Below are 17,551 nucleotides of genomic sequence, written 5' to 3'. Positions count from 1 at the left end.
GGGGGGGCCGGCCAGCCTGGACCCCCCCAGAGCAGCAGGAAGTTGCAGCAGCAGGAGTTAGGCCTATATGGCGCTGCCGGCTGGCTCTGTTAGAAGTCCTGCCAAGCCAAGGATGAGAGACCTTTGCCAGTGCGGTATTGGGGCACCAAATAAAAATATTTTACAGATGTCTGAAAGCAGGCATCAGGAGTCAGCAGAGGTTTACTCAGGCCTAGAGCAGAATTGTCTTTAAAGTACAAACAGTGTGTGTGTGTTAATGTATTTGCACCTATTTATTTATTTTAAAGAAAATGTACTTTCAGTGTGAGTGGAGGAGAAAGGGTTTAGTTAAGTGGAACTTGGGAGTCTGGGCGTTCCAGGACGTGGTTGTGCCTGGGTTGGCTGAAGGAAGAGGGATTGACTTAGTCGTTGTCGTGTTTGAAGAGTGGGAGAATCCAGCCCTACTGTACTGTGAATGCCTGGCTGGGTTCCTGACCAATTCTGGCTTGATAGTTTAACAGTGAATATTTAACATTGCGCCACACTGCAGGGCTTGGCTGTAAACAGCAGTGAGCAAGCAGCATAGCAGCAAAACCCCATGTGACGCTGGGCCTTGGTGGTGAAGCCCACCTAAAAACAACGCATAAGCAGAAAGCACATCTTGAAGTTCTGATTTTAGAAAAAGGCAGATGGCATGGGCTGGTGGTGTCACACTGTAAAAAAAAAACCACCAGGATCCCCTGATGAAAGCAGCTCCTGCTTGCTTTGAACCAGTGAGTCTGTCATGGTTGGTGTGTGCTGTGTGGCTCCGGGTCAAACTGTGATACGAAACTCCTGGAATGTGCGCTTTTTAAGTTTTTCATGTTCAGATCGTCTGGGGGGAGAAAACAGGGGGGGGGGAATCTGATTAATATTAATATTCTAATGTGTGAAGAAGGCAGGGAAGACCTCTCTGGTTTAGATGCTTTCAATCCCTGTTGTGGCACTTTGCTTTCTGTCTCTTGCTCGCTTTCATCCTTTCTGTCTTTCTTTGTAATTTCAGTAACTGCCATTTTCATTTTCTTAATATTGTCAGCTCTGATATAGATCAGCCTTCACTCAGATTCCTATATGATACTTTGGCCTAAAATGTCTAGTAAGTCATGTGTAAGATTTTGGTCTGAAGTATAATCAAACCACTGTTGTTCTAGTTCTAGTTGTGTCACTCAAAGCAGATTAGGTGGAAACTGAATGAATGACTCTCAGATTGCTAACTGGATTTAGGTCACTATACTCAGGTGCCCACCTGAAATCAGTGGGTGATTCGGTAGATTTTAAAAGTGCTGTTGAGCCTCGCTCGAGAGTGAATTATATTCCCGTTAGACCAGTTCGATTGCTTGAGTTAAAATCAGCTTTTGGATGAGTGGGGGCTAGGACTACAACAGATGATTAGAATTATAGGTTAATCTGCCAATTACAGTTTGATTAAACAGTTTGGTGATTGAAATGTCGGGTAGCTGGTGGAAAAGTACAAATCACAATTTTGCAGAATTCAAGGCGATGTCTTCAAATGTGTTGTCTGACCAACAGTCATAAACCTAAAGATATTCACTACATGTCAAGATATCCGTATACTTAACAGTTACTACTAAATTACTATTGGTTATCAGAACAGTGGATTATTTTTGTGGCGACCATGTAATCAGTTAACCGACTAATTATTTTAGCTCTAGCAAGGATGTAAAGTCCAGGTATGTACAATTAAAAAGACGAACCAGCATTAAGCCATAAAAGATGGAGGGCCTCATTGTTTGTTCTGATTCTGATGGCAGAATAAAGATGTAGCAGCAGTGATGAAGACTTGTGTGATAATAGACTAATGGACGGGAAAGAAGAAAGAAAACTGAAGGAAAAGAAAGAAAACTGGCTGTATGATGTTGAGGCTAGAGTGGGATTAATCAAACATAAGTGTAATTTTTGCTTGTGAACAAGTCTTTTGGGGTTGAAATCACTTATTCAGGGGTCCAGTTGCTAGCCAGGAGGTGCTCATTATTTGCTCCATGTCTCTGAATTCACAGTGTCTAGCAGATGCTAATTAATTCCCATTGAGAAGCAGATTTCAAGTAAACAAATGGTGTGCTTGATGGCAAGCTGAAGACATTTTTATTCAACTGTGGCCCTGTTCAGCCCCTAGTTGGAGCTGACATCTTAAAATGAGGCTGATTTGTGAGGTTTTACAGATGTCGGGTGAATGGAGGGCAGAGTCCAGCTTCTGTGTGAGGGATGGTGGAACAGGTCTGACATCTCTCCTGAACTGAAAAAGGGAAATCCCTGCAGGCGCAGAGTAGAGAGGAAGGGAGGATGGCGAGAATCGAGAGAGGTACGACCCCTAAGGGGTAACGTTACTCTCTGATCGTCGGCTCCTTACACACACACTCGCACACAAACTGGGACGCTCTGTCGTGTGGCGGGTGATGCACTCATGCAAAGAGGGATGAGGAATAAAAATAAACGTTGAACTTTGTGTATGTGTGTCTGCTGTGTGTTGTGCTCACACGTGTTAGTTTACTGTATTATACATATGTTTCTCTAGTAATTTGTTTACAGCTGTACGTTTCTGAGGCGTTTGGCCTGTGCTCTGTCTAAATTATATAGAACAGTTTAGAGTGAGTGAAACTGTGCAACGAGCCTCGTTCCTCACTTTACTTCATTGCTCTGCACAGAAAACAGACAAATCATATATTTCTGTCCCTAGAATATTGATGTGTAATAGAGAAATGGTAAATAGCCTAAAGAAATAAAAGCCAGCCGATTTTATTTTCCCAGGTACCCGTTCCAAAAATGTTGACTGGCTTTTATATAGTGCCATTATTCCTGATTTATTTTCAGTCCCAAGTTTTTCCTCAAAGGTACACCTACTCTTCAAGACAGAGCCATATGTCTAGAAATGAACAATGCCTGCCTGCCGGTGCCCCTGTTATTAATCATCACACAGTTTCTGTTTTTCAGATTCCAACTTCAGAAGGGTAAAAACAGCACCTTGAAGAAAATCTATCCTGAGCTGTTAATTTGGCTCTGCTTTGTAGATTTTCAAATGCGGTCAAACAGAATGATTTGTATGGGATGGGATCCTAAGCCAGGATAAATGGTGCTACTGAAATCAACTGTAATGGTTGCATTATTGTTGCTTTCACAGTAATAATCATCCTTCTTGGAAGTATGACAACAACATGGGTGTATAACACACACTCATATGCTGCAACAGTACTGTGTTTGACCTCCGATTGAGTAGCAGTGTTCTGGATCTTATTAAGTGATTGTGTGTGCGTGCGCCAGCAGGCAGGGCCCACCACAGAAGCCACAGCAGACTGATGCTGAACCAGATCTAGTCCCAAGCGTTTTGTGGAGCCTTTTTCCTGTGGGCCCACTATTAGTTCAGTATACGATTCAGTTTGACATTAACTTCTTGGGGAGTTGGCATGTGTTTGTGTGAGAGTTAATATGCATTACATTAATGTCTGGACCACAGTTTGTGTTTGGATATATCCTTCCTTTCTCATTGAGTACCACAGTTGAGCTAAGGTTGTTATGAGTTCAGGGTCTTGGATGTTTCCATTTCTGAGTGGTGGAGATGCTGAAGGGTTGTGGTCCTCTTCCCCCATTTCTCCTCAGATTATATAAGAAGGCTTGGCCCCAGAAAAGCCCCAACATGAACCCTTAGCCTTCTTGTTAGCACTCAACTATGTAACGAGACATGCCTGGGAACTGCTCCTCTCACGTTACTAATGATCTGGACATCTTGCTCTTGTCATTTCCCCTAAGACAAACTTCAATGCTGATGCAGTGTAACTGCTCCAAACTATCCGGAGAGGAAGGGGGGGAAACCTGCTTGAAGGAAGTATGAGAGACTGCTGGCTTTGTGTGGAGAGAAAATGGACTGCATTCACCAGATGTTTTTTAATGGGTGTTTCATAAATGAGAAGCTCCAATTACAGGTGTCGTCACCTCCAGACAACACAGAGATGGGTCAGCATTGCTGTCCTAGAATCTAGTCACAGGCAGAGCTGTGAGTTAGAAGGCACTAATGTTGGCATGAAATAAAAATAGAATAAAAGGGTGTTTTAAGCACCTGGCATCTTTTAATTTCTTGTCTAAGCAACAAATGATGCATCAAGTCTTCTTTGTAACATACATGTTCAACACAAGTATGTATTTGCTGTTGTACCACAGCAAATTTGAAGTTGCTGTATCTGCTGGTTATTTGCTTTTATGCAGTTTTCAGTTAACATGGGTCAAGTCATGCAGTTGCCACCTTGGAAGCTTCATGTCCTTTATAGATATTGCTAGAGGACAAAGAAGGCTATTGTCATTTCAGAAATTAAACGCCGTCTGGAAGATGATGCGTTCATTATTTGGCTCTTGTTAGCATGATCATGAGGTTAAGCCTCAAAAGACAGCTGTTCTGATGAAGACCAGACTCTCGGTTGAAATGCGGTGTAATAAAACAGAACAGGGCAGAAAGCTGAGCATGGCAATCCCTTAATTTTCATGAAATTCCCAAATTTGTTCCCATTTTATTTCTTATTTCTTTTATTTATTTATTTTTTAACCATAGCTGCATACATCTAGCTTTGCTGGCACAGCCCAATGGCACAGAGTGTCCTGTCTGATGTCCTGGTGCCAGAGGTGAAGAAGCTAATCTGGTGGGCAGTCAGTGACATGGCTAACAAACAAAGCCCTTTTCGGTCCTGGAGCACTGGGAGCTCTGCTTTGTTGTGCAATGCTCTGTCTTGCTACAGGGCACTTGTGCAACATAAAGCCTCAGGATTTCTGTCATGCTGGGGTTTGCAAATCAAGGTGTGGATATTTGGTTCAACTGTTTAAATGAACAGAGAGGCATGCTCCTAAAAACATACAGATAATGACTTTAAAAACCAAACAGGTAAAATAATCATGGTCTTGTTGGCTCTGCTTTTGTATTTGCTGATGTTTCATAGCTTACAGTAAATTTATTTCAGTTTAGAAGAATAGAAATACAGAGGGGTCCACTATGCCGTGCTTTACAGTGATATGTGAATTAGTCAGAATAGTTTTAACTTCTTAAGGGGTTTTCACATTGATGTTCCACATTTGACCTGCCTCAGTGCTTTCTTCACCTTTGCATTATGTATACTGCTTATTCTGTGGAGGGTGGGGGGCAGCTTACATTGGACAAGAGGCACCCTGTCCTCCCTGGACAGGTCATTTGAGATATTTTGACATCGCTTGGCACCGCAGAATATTATGATTGGGTTCTTTGTATTTTGATATTAACTGACCAAATGACATCAGTTAATCATGAAAACACCTGATTTATTGATCATGAAAGCAATGATTAGTTGCAACCCTAAACCAGACACTTGACTTACTCAGATTTATTTCCATGTACTTTTTAATGGTCTAATTTAATTGTACTGTTCTGGACCATGATGTTTAATAACCTGTATGATTACATTTAGAATGGTGCACTTATCTTTGTGTGGCACCCTACACGTTGGAATTCTGCTCTCGAACTGTTTACAGCCAGTAGTTGTAAGTATCCATGATCAGAATACTCTTAATGCTTTGACTCTGGGGGAATACATTTAAAAATGTTTACAATCCTCTGGTTACCTTCGGGTTCTTGTTTTATTTTAGTCCCCCAAACACCCTAAAAAGCTGTAGCATCATTTACAGCCAGATCAACTAGCCTAAATGGAAGTGCTCTTGATTTTCTTTCACATATTATGCATTTACTTTTTATTTTAACTGGGATGTGATAGTAATATGGAATTTTGAAGGTTTGTGAGTGTAGCAAGGGTGTGTGAGCATAGCCCAAACCCCCAGGGTCCCGTCTCCTGAATGCCTGGGGGGCTCTCTCTTTCACACAGCCTGCTGCTTCACACACTCTGCTGGTTTCTGAGGGATCACACAGCTGTCTTAAATGCAGCTCCATCTTTTGCATACTTTGCCCACATGGTTTTGTCTTTGCTTACATAGTCAGCAATTTGTCAATATATCTTGTTTATTCTCAGTGATTGACAGTATGAATTGGTTTCACCCAGGAAAAGGTGGGTGGTGAAGAAAAAACACAGGAGGGTAGTGCGGCTCTTCTTTTATCATTGAAATTGGAGTTTATCTTTTACAAGCTTGAGTGGAATGTTTTTGTTTTTCAAGTGGTTATTAGCATCCTCCTTGGCTGCCATCTCTGGCTGATGAAATGAGCACATCAAATGGCGCTCTGTACTAATGAAGCGGTTTGGGCTGGCTGGCCCTAGCCTTTTGCTGCAAGGCACCTGCTGAAGTGACAGGCTGGCAACAAAAGGCCCCCCAGCCACAAGAGAATCATCAGTGCCGCTGCGGAGAGCGCAGGACAATGGAGCGGAGAGGTGGCCTGGGCTTTTAGCCCCGTGCCAGCTCGTGTCGACAACACAGGAGCAGCAGAGCACAGAAGAGCTTGAAGGGGAGGAGGTGGGGAGATGGAGAAAGGAGAGGAGAGTGGCTGACACCTGCATGTGCTTGAGGTCTTATCTCAATGGTGGACGTCTTTACTATACATAGTGACTGAGGATGAAAAACGAAACCGAGATAGAAATGGATATAAATGTGCAGGTGTGCACGTGCAGGCAGGCACAGAGATGAAGACAGAGAAGAATCCAGTGTTAATGGGATTGCTGGCTCATGGAAGGTCAGGTGATACTGCAGATGTATTTTATAGATCCTCCAGTAGGTGCAGCATACACACACACCGGAGCAGAGCACTGTGCTAGTTTATTTGGATTGTTAGGGAATAAATCAATTTAGGCCTCACATGAAGCCCAGGCTATTTGTGCTGTGCTATTTACTTCTGCAGTGAAATAATCATTAGCCTGTAAAAATTTGAAAGTGAAAAATGTAAAGGAGCACTATAAATAGTTAGCAAGCAACATTATGGATCACTGGCCTTGTGGTGTCCCAGTGGACCTCGGTTTTCTCCCCCCTTTATCATCTTGCTGTTTTCTCCAATGCAGAAAGGAAAAAGGTCTGAGTTGTATGGAGATATCATTCCCAAACATAGACATCACAGATTACATTTTTTCTACTTTTTGAAAACTCTTCATGTCAGACCTAATTCACAAGCACATCGATGCACACACTTAACACTAAGTTGGAAGTAGGTTGGGCTGATGTAGGTATCAACTGGTTTTAGCTAAACGAAGGTGTCTGTCTGCCACTAAGTAACAAGGAATCCAATTTGAAAAGCGACAAAGATATGTTTGAGGTCACTATTAAATGGGGTCATTTGATTTGTCATCAGCTAAAAGTTTGTGCTTTCTACACATCTTGGTTACAGGTCTTAAAAATAGCCAAATTTGCGTCATCCATGTAAAAAACATTTGCATATTTGCTGTCATATACATGAGGGATATTTCAATATTGTTAGTGGATTTATTGACATCTGAATTGGCATCAGAACTCCAGTTTAGGTCGGGCTATAGTTGGATGAGCCTGAAAAACCACATTGTGTTTGATCAGATGTGTTGATTTGTGTATATCACTTGCATCACACTGGGACATGAGACATACTTTGTGCAGTCTGGAAGAGACCTGGCCATTAATCCAGCCATGTTCTGCCCGTTGACTGTCGAATAATGAACCCTGCTAGATGCTGCTGTTGTTGTTGTTTGGGTGCTCGGTCTGACTATGCAAGGTTTTATAATATTCTCATGCCGAGTTGCTCCCTGATTACAACTTCATGCTTTTGTAGCTAGATTTGAGGAAACAAAAGTCAAAATGGTTTCCCTCTGTAGGTTGGCTTGGGCTTCAAAGGTTTCTCCCTTATCATTGTGCTGTTTTTTTCTTTTAGATTGAGAGACAAAGTTTTCTCTCTTCATTTTCTATTCCATCAAGGCTTGGACCGTCTTACTCAAAGACCGGCTCACATGCTGAGGTGTAATTGGTCCTCTCCCACTCTCTGCCTCTCTCTCAGCTCCGGGTCCAACAAACACGAGTGCTTGCACATTTGGGCTAATGATTTTGAATGGTGATTAAAATGAATTGGAGAGTGCAGCGCTTCTGTAGTATCTGGACCCCTCCATCATTAGTAACACTCTTCCTCTTTTCTGTTTCCGTATCATCAGTGTTAGTCAAGCGGGGGTTTCAGACGAGGCCTGGGGTGGGCTTTCATGAGCGCAGGCTCAAAGAGTTCTCCACTTCTTGTAATCATGGACACCACTCTTCTAGCACTTGCACTGTCATCTTCTGGCTTCTCAAAGATGCCTTTGATTCCCTCACATCCTACACCCAGGCCAGATAGTGTCACATTATATTTTTCCTGTCTGCTTTTTAAACTACACCCCAGCCCCACTCTTCACCCCCTTTCTTGCCCTTCTCTTTTCTGTCTTGCTTGGACCCAAGCTCATCAACCTGTGTTCATATTTACTGTCCTCGGATCAGGAGCTGATTTAGAACTTTTCTCTTTGGGCCCTCTTAATTCCAGGACCCTTCCCCTTTACTTCCACATTCACCAGTCCTCTCCCCTTCCTAGTTCGTCTTGATCCTCCTTTTTTATAATCAGCTCCCTCTCTTTGTTTTCCTCTTCTCCTGTTTTAAATGAATAATGCAAAAGGGAGGAAATGGGGATTAAAGAGGACCTAAAGCCAGTGCCAACTTCTGTGGTGCACAGCTCCACACCGTCTCTCATAGGGCCGTGAGCACATCAGGGATAACAAGCTTCTTTCTTCTTTCTCATGGTGCTTCTCTCAGTTCTGCATCTGTCCCATTCTGTCCTACCCCATCCCTGTCTCACCCTACGCACTTTTGCCTTCTCCCACTCAGTTTTGGCCCAGTTGACTGAAGATGTGCTCTTTTATATCAAGGCTGGGCGACATGTTCACCATGTTGGAGAAATCCAAATTATACATAAGTTTCTAGAGTGCCTTTTTAAAGTTGAGCAGAGAGCGGGTTATCTTTGTGGCAAGGCAAAATATAAAACAAATCTGTGGCGTAATAGATCAACATCTATAGAAAATAAAATACTGTATTTATAGTTTGAACACAGCCATTTTCTTAGTTTTTCCAGTTTTAAAAGGACAAATAAATGATTGTATGCAAGTACTGCTCAGCCAGTGAAAATGATTCTGGAGGGAGCTCTCCAAAGTTTTGGAAAAAAAAACCTGGATGATGTCATTAGTTGAGTCCCCAAACTTTATGAAATTGCAATACTAAATCACTGGAGCGCCCATTTAATTAGGGTTGGCTTTAGATTGGAGAGTTTCATGGCCATCAGGGGAACTGCAGCTTAGTGTAATGAGGCACAGAGTTTTGCACAAAGTACAGTGGTTAATTAAGCATATGTCACAGGAAACTAAAAATCAGATTTGAAACGAGTGTGATAGGAAGTAGGTGAGGAGTGAGGATGTATCTCAAGTATGAAAGAAAAAAATAATAAAAACAAATCCGGTGTGTGCTGGAAGTGTGAGAACAAAGAAGACTGTTCACTGAAAATTGCTGAATTGTGTTGTTAATATCCTCTTCTTTGCTCCTGTTGTCCTGCCCCACTCTGTTTTCTCCTCTTCTCTGCTGTCATATAATTACCTATGTGTGATTGGGCCTTCTGTGAGAATGTCGGGTTGGAGTCTCACATAATATGGGACACATTAAGAAAACAGTGTTTGTTTACAGTGAGTGGTTGGTGGTCTGGTTGGGAAAGTTTTTACTCTTCTCAACAGACCAAACAACCATCAGTGCTACATTCGCTCACAGATTTACTGTAGATCTCCCCAAGTTTTATCTGTATTCACACCTGCCAGGTTAACTGTAATGCTGCAATAGAAACAGAAAATAGTGGTGCATAATTTTGGAAATTCTTTAGTTTTAAAGTATTACAATACATTGTTTCCTGTGTATAAAGAGGTTTGGCGTGGCAGCATTGCTGACTGACAGCAGACGTGTGCTGGACAACAGTAGTTTTCATGTAAGCCTTGTGCATGTAATCATGACAATGTGTGGAGATTACGCTGCACTCAATGTGCCAGAGAAAATAGACTGGATGCATGTGAAGCGTGTGGCAGGGAGCATTTCATACAATGGAGTTCTATCTATTGTGTGAAAAATTGGCCTTAACTGTACAATTTCTTTTTTTTTTACCACGGCGGCAATGACATTGCCATGGCAGGCCACCATGTCTGAATGTTACCAATGGAAACACTGCAATAGTAATTGTATTGTAAAGTGATAACTGATACAGTTGTCTCTTCACAGCTGTGAAGTGGCACCAAAGGCACTGAACATGAGTCTAAATGGTAAAACCTGACACTCTATGTTAATCTTTGTTGATTTGACCAGTCACTAGGACAACGCTTTACTTTTGATTGGTTGCACATTACTTGAACTTTGTGTGAGTAGAAGCCCCAAGTGTGTTCAAGTCTGGTTTACTCCTTTTGATTGAATTAGTTAATTGTGCTATTTCCTGCTGTATGTTAATCTAACATGGCACTCTTAATTGATCTCGTTAACGTGGGATGTGCATGGCGAAAGAACCTCAGGGAGCTCAGATGCCCCCCGGACATTTTGACAGTCAGAAACACAAGAGGGTTATGTAGAGGAGTAAGGATGCCAGCCCCCTAACAAAACACAAGGCTGAAGAATCACGACAAGAGGCAGGAAGGTCGGCTATAACTTTTAAGTCTCTTGTGACACTGAAATCAAAATGCCACGACACCCAGCTATTCAGCCATTTAAACAGCCTCTTATAGGCCCCATTTTTACCACATCATTTTTAAAACGTACTTCTTGCTTGTACTAATGGTGACCAAAAAAAAAAATCCTTTTTATAGATGGATTGAATTAGATTATTATGATAAATATTTGCTCATTTACATTGGAATTATAATCACAGTTTATGACAATTTGAACACTATTTAAAATTAGTAGAGCAATGAATATTTTCCATAATAATCAAGGCTTTGCCACGTTACATTTCAAAGTGGATGGCACTCAGAGAGTGCAGACCTCTCCCAAGGCAGCTCACTGTCCCAATAATGCTGTTACACCAAAAATCAATAGGCGCCATTGTTCTTAAGAATAAATTTCTTCTTAAAACCAACGTAGGAAGTTTTCATGAAGATTCTGGCATTAACCAAAGTTTTCTTACGTGGGATTTGTTCTTTAGTAACAACAGAATTTACGCACACTCAGGAGCACATTTGCACACATTTGAATGTTGCAATGCTTGTTTAGTTTTCTTCAGTTCTACAGTTATATAATATTAGAAGATTTAAATAAATTACAATGGCTTATTATTATTAATATTACTTTAATATTTTTCATTTTAAAAAGCTTTTAAAACGAATAAACACTGCAAGCAATTCATTGCTTGTTTTAAAATTATTTTAACTTTTAGTCTGATTATTTGTATCTTAAAATTAGGGAACACATTACTTGAAAAACAAACGTGTTTAGCACTTTATCCACTTGTAGAACAGTCTATATGAATCCATGCTATATCCAGTGTGCTGACCTCAGAAACAGCTGTATTCTAACGTTAGCTTAGCTAGCCTTACTAGCATACATTTTTACCCTATTAGTCACCTGGTTTAGGGTTGGTATGGGAACAACATGTACTGTGATCTTTCTACTTGTGTTTCTGCCAGTGTAAACTCTGAATTTTCATTTTCCTATCTGTTGAAACTGTTTTACTATTGCTCAGTCAAAAAAGGCAGCAAGATTTGGCACACAGGTCGTCTGAAGCATCCTTTCAGTGGTGTTTTCATGGAAACAGTCAAACATCAAGCAAGAACATGGTGTCAGTGGTACATCTGGGGGCCCTAACCAGAGCGGGCCTTTATGAAAGTCACACCAGAAGAGGAATTTCAGAAATTATTCTTCTTTTGTGAGTTTATTTAGTCAAAATAAGAATCAAAATAACCCGGATAGGGCTTTTAACTATGTTTTTCTAGATTCCCTCCAGCAGTAGTGCCTTTTAAACCATTATTATTTAGAAAGCCTTTTTATATGTGAATCGATTAAATCTCTTTTGAAATAATGTAAACTTCAGGAATTTTCCAAATGTAGTCATGTGAAATCCCAGGAGAAATGGTGTTATGCAAACAGTTATTTTCACAATCTTCAAAGCTCTCGTGAAGACCAGCGAGCCTCCAGCAAACAACAGAAACACAATATTGGTAAAATACTTGCCTGCTTACATTTACACACATGCCTTCTTGTAGTTACTGTACGTTGAAGCCCTGCAGAACGCACACAAATGTGCCGAGCATATCTGTATCTGCTGATTCATATATATTTGCTATTGATATATAATATCTAATGATCTGTACATCTATCGGTTTATTTGTTGATCTATATATGCCAGTCAAATTGGACACAGTTTCTTGTGAAGTGGTTTATAAAATGTATGAAATGTAGAGAGATATTTAATTAGTATCATTAACCTTTAGTGAATGGTGCTGATGGGCAGAGAGACAGCTCCTCAGTGTCATTCTGTTCTCCATTGTACAAGAGGATGTTTAATTGGCCTGGGGAGGTTTGAGGTGACAGAGGTAGGAGATGGTTACTAATGCACAAATGACATAGGTGCGTATCTGCAGATGGACGGCCCTCACTCTAGTGGAAAACTTTGTTAATGTCCTATTATGAATTTTTTGTATTCCTTTGCATTTTTATTTGGAACATACGTCTCTGTGTCCAGTTGTGTTTGCATGCCTGTTCATATAAATTTAAGAAATTATAAAGAGTCAACAGAGAGTGGAAGAATCGTAAATCCCTGCTCCACGATCAATTGAATAACCATATACAATTGCTGCCTTGGTTATTTCCTTTCCCCTCTTACTAACTACTAAATAAGCAGTCTGGACTTTTTTCTCTCCCTTTGCCAATCACTTTTGCTTATTAATGCTTTCCAGTACTTTGAGGATGTATTATAAGTAAAAGACTGATCTTTACACAAGTATTCAGACCCTTCACCTACTACTTGGTTAAAGCACCTTTGGCAGTCATGACAGCCTCCCAGTCCCAGAGAAACATTCCCACAGCATGATGCTGCCACCGACGAATGCTATTAATGAGGTGATGCTCAGTGGCTGGTCCTTTCTGCACACGCCAGTGGGAATTGTGGTCAAATAGTTTAGTCTTTGTTTCATCAGACCAGAGGGTTTTGCTTCTCATGGTCTGAGAGTCCTTCAGGCGCCCTTTGGCAAACTCCCAGCGGGCTATCACGTGCCTTTTAGTGAGGAATGGCTTCCGTCTGGCCACTCCGCTGTAGAGGCCTGATTGTTGGAGTGCTGCACTTCTGTAAGGTTCCCCTATCTCCAGAAAGGAACTCTGGATCTCATTCATATTGAGCCTTGGTTTCTTGGTCACTTGTCTGACAAAGGCCCCATGTTTCTGTGACTGCTCGGTTTGTCTGGATGGTCAGATCTGAAGACTGGCGGTGGTTCCATATCTCGTCCATTTGAGACTGATGGAGGCTCTTGTGCTCTTGTGCACTTTCAGTGCAGATACAGAAATGTTCTGGTATCCTTCCCCAGATCTGTATCTTCAGACAGTCCTGTCTCGCAGGGCTGTGGACAGTTCTTCCTACCTCATGGCTTTGTTTTCACTCTGACATACACCATCACCGTATGAGGCCTTTATATAAACCGGTGTGTGCCTTTCTTAATCATATCCCGTGCATTAAATTAAGCACAGGTGGACTCGAATCAAGCTGTAGAAGCATCTCAGCACCCACTGAGAGGAGCAGGATGCATCAGAGCTCAACTGCAGGTGTCATAACAAAGTCTGAATACTTATGTAAATGAGATATTTCAGTCTTTTATTTGAATACTTTTACAAAACACTCCAAAAACCGGTTTTCATTTTGTCATTGTGCTGTATTGTGTGTAGATTGAGGAAAAAATTAAATTGAATCCAACATAAAATGCGGAAAAGGGTCTGGATGCTTTCTGTACTGACTGTAGTTCCTGTTAGGTATGAATTGTATTCTTTGTAAATCATTTGTAAACTGCTGTTAATTATTGAACTATATGACCATATTATGTACATTACCGTGTGCAGTGGAAACACTTCTTTAACATCTGTCAGGATCAGAGTTCTTTTCACATACATTAGTTGAGTAGAGACTGAAATTATAGGCTAATTGCATGTGTGAGTATAAATTTTGCATCATAGTTTTTCCCAAAGATATGTGTAAATAATTCATTCAGGTAACACTTCATATTATGGCACTGTCTGTTTTTAGTGCGCTCTTAAACCAGGCAACTGGTGGTGGGGTATCTTACGCAATTAGCTTGCTTCTAGGCTATAAATGCCAGAACATGCAATTACACAGCACCGTGACATACACCCATACCCTAGACACTCACCTCTGTGTGGCCTATATTTTCTCAGTAAGCAGAAAATGAAGTGGAACTGCTTAAATGCCTACATAACCAGTAATTCCCATGAAAGGTTCCTTGGAGGAATGCCAAGAAAATACAAAGTGGCATTATCTCTGCTTTGTTAAGATTAATATTGCTGTCTGCTGCAGCTCTGCCATACTGCAACCTGAGAGGGACCCAGACAAAGAGTGTCAAATCCACAGGCGGCATGCTGTGGGATTCAGTTCGGCTGAAACCGGACACTGCCAGCCAGTACTCAGCAGTTTAGTGTTGAGCAACGAGTTGATTGAGGTCATTGTTTTCTGTTGTGAAATGTGTGTGTAGAATTTAATGGGACTTTTAAAGGAAACAACTGCTCTGTGTTTTGTCTGTCATCTTTGTGTTAACTAACCAGAAATTCTGTTTTGTGTGTTTGTTTCTCAGAGGTGTAAAGGATCAAGCTCCTAACACCATGGATATGGACACGCAGCCACCAGGACAGCAACCAGCCGTTCCAGTGTTTCCACCCCAGGTAACCCCACACAGAGGCAAATGCATGAACAAAAGCCAAACTGCTAACCAGGGTTGTGAAGTGGAGTATACGACCGTATAGAAGAGTAGTACGTCAGTGTGATGAAGCGGCTCGATTTTTCAGATATGTAGGTCACTGCCTTAACCAAAAACAGTTTAACTTTTCACAATTGAACTTTTACAGAATGTGTTTTTCCACATGGTCCTGTTGCTAAAGGTTTTTGTTTGAGTCAGTGTTTTATTACAGTCATATCACACTTTATCCTGTCACATACTGAGTGATTTTTGTTAATGTATGTTCCCTGTAGATTTTTTTCATAAAGAGAAGATCTTAATAATTAATGATGATATATCCCTTCAGCCATTCATTGCAACCGTAGCACCCCGCCTTTTACATGTTTTGACCTGTAAACATTGTGTGTCACCTGCTTTACCTGTGTCAGTCAAGGTGTGCCATTCAGGCCAAGCTTCCTCCAAACCACTGTAGCCTGTAACATAGACAGCAGTGGATGAATGTTGAGTTGTTTGTATTGATCAGAGCTCTGGAGGCTGGCAGAGCCTGGCCTCCCTGCATGCCTCTCTTTGGTCGATACAACTCAGGTTTGCTCTGTGTAGATCTGGTCATTGTTGGATTTTAATACCGCCCTCCAACATCAGGACCATTGATTTTTTTTTTTTCTTTTCTTTCCCAGAAGGATGTTTTTGCCTTCATAACTAGTGGATAGACTTTAAACAAAGAGGATCATCCGTAAGCCCCAGAGTAATTTTTTTTGGTAAAAGACAACACTAAAAATAGGTCTGTGCTTTCAGTTGTTTTTCTTGTGCATGCAAGGGCACTGCAACATTAACACTGGAATTGCCAAGGGGGTTAATTTATTTTAAGATTTGTAATAGCAAAATTAAGGATAATTGGGTTGCACACAGAAGAAAATCAGATAAAAGCTCTAATGATTAATTTGACTTAGGCAAAAAAAAAACCCCACGCATACACACACACAGTAGATCATCTGCTAATCTCCCAACAGTTGATTATGTGTTATTGTTCTGGCTTAATGATTTCTCTCTCTGTTTTTCAATCTATTTCTAGCAGTTTACATCAGTGTTAATTCTAGGCCTACTTTTTGTGCATATCAGTAGTGCAGTGAACTTTCTGTGTTGCGTCATAGTTTTTCAATCTCACAGAGCACGTCTAAACTTCGAATTTACTGGGAGATGGAGGGAGAGAGAGTCAGTTATGTATGTAGATGGCTGTAACCAGCACCCAGATGGGTGTCTTTCAACAAGTCCTGTGTCTGTTTCACGCTTTCCCAAGGTTCAGTCGGCTTGGCAGAGCAGGGGAAAAACTCACCAGCCTCCTCCTGAAGAAATCTGAATTGTATATCTGATGAAGGATATTCTGTATTGCTTGCAGTATCATTTCTCCTAGTCCCCGAGGTATGATGCATATGCATTAGGTAAACGAGATGAGCTAGTAAGATGTGCATTTTTAATGGTGCATTTGCTCTTTGAGTAAGTGGGAGGGTTGGTGAGGAGGCCCCCTCAGATCTTTTTGATCGTCACTGCTGAGTTTGACAGACACAGATCCGCCGGTAAGCGCTGAGACAAGGCGGTGCGGGTGTGGAGCAGATTGAGAGGAGAAGAGCGAGAAGCACCTTTGGGGTGAATCCTGCCGGTTTGACTGCCTGGCTGGCTTGCTAGCTGACTGGCTGAGGATGAATATTGCATGGTGCTGTGCTCAAGGGGGCTGGTGACTGGTGAGGGTGGGAGTGGGCCCCCCCTGCCTGCTAGTTGCTGTCTCTCCTTGTATCCCTCTCTGTCTCTCCTGGAGAATATATCCACAGTAATCCAACTAACTTTGTAAACACAGTTTACGTGTAAAAACAAGAGTTTGGAAGCTGTTTTCATGGAGATCGCTGTCCATACTAACAATAAGAAACACAAAAAGAAAAACATTTCTTGGTCTTCAACCTGTGTCATTCGGCAAACAACAAACCTCACTATCATAGTCAACAAGTGGAAAAGACAGCATGCTTATTTATTTATTTTGAGTGTCAGCTCATTAAACTTGTGTTCTGGAGTTTTATATAGATAAACTCACAATTTATTTGTTCTCTGGTAGTCTATATATTTGTATTTTTTTTATTTTTTTTGTCCCAAAGGGCAGAAAATAATATTTTAACGTGGGCCATAAATGCTATCTGTTAACAAGGCTTGTAGTACTTTTTAGGATACTGCACTGAACGTTAATCACTACTTTATGATCGCAAATGTGTGTGACACAATAAAGATGAATCCGGCCTGTATTGTGTGAGCGACTATATTAACACCAGGGCGTCTTGCGGCGGGGGGTTAAGGTACAGACCATTAACCACAAAGTCCTCATGTAGCATCTGGTCCAGTACCCTTAGTACTTGTCATTTCTCCTCTATATTTCCTCATCGTTCTCCTGTAGGTGTATAATTCTCCCTATCCACATCAAAATACATGACAACATCTGGAGACTGTTTTTAAGAGCTAACTGTTCAGCAGCTGGTTCACTGTGGACAGTGTGCCAAAATGGAGGGGTGCATTTTCAGATTTTGCCAGCTAAGTGTGGATGTGCCCTGAGCTTCTCTCTCCATTTCTGCATCCCCATCTATCTCTCTCTGTGGGAGACAGCACCTCTCGGCCGCCGCTGGCCTTTCTGTGGC

At 41.4% G+C, this 17,551-nt stretch overlaps 1 protein-coding gene across 2 annotated transcripts in view; it reads left to right on the top strand.

The window, feature by feature from the left end:
* Positions 1 to 17,551, top strand: part of nek7 (NIMA-related kinase 7) — a 57,034-nt gene that overhangs the window by 5,179 nt on the left and 34,304 nt on the right. For both annotated transcript variants that reach the window (XM_020612059.1, XM_020612060.1), the window contains exon 2: positions 14,775 to 14,862. In XM_020612059.1, coding sequence (XP_020467715.1) covers positions 14,803 to 14,862 — 60 coding nt within the window. In that variant the 5' untranslated portion in view covers positions 14,775 to 14,802. The remainder of the gene's footprint in view (positions 1 to 14,774; positions 14,863 to 17,551) is intronic.

Source organism: Monopterus albus, unplaced genomic scaffold (genome assembly GCF_001952655.1).
Source record: "Monopterus albus unplaced genomic scaffold, M_albus_1.0 scaffold120.1, whole genome shotgun sequence".
NCBI lineage: Eukaryota > Metazoa > Chordata > Actinopteri > Synbranchiformes > Synbranchidae > Monopterus > Monopterus albus.
This window is presented reverse-complemented; position numbering and strand designations above follow the sequence as displayed.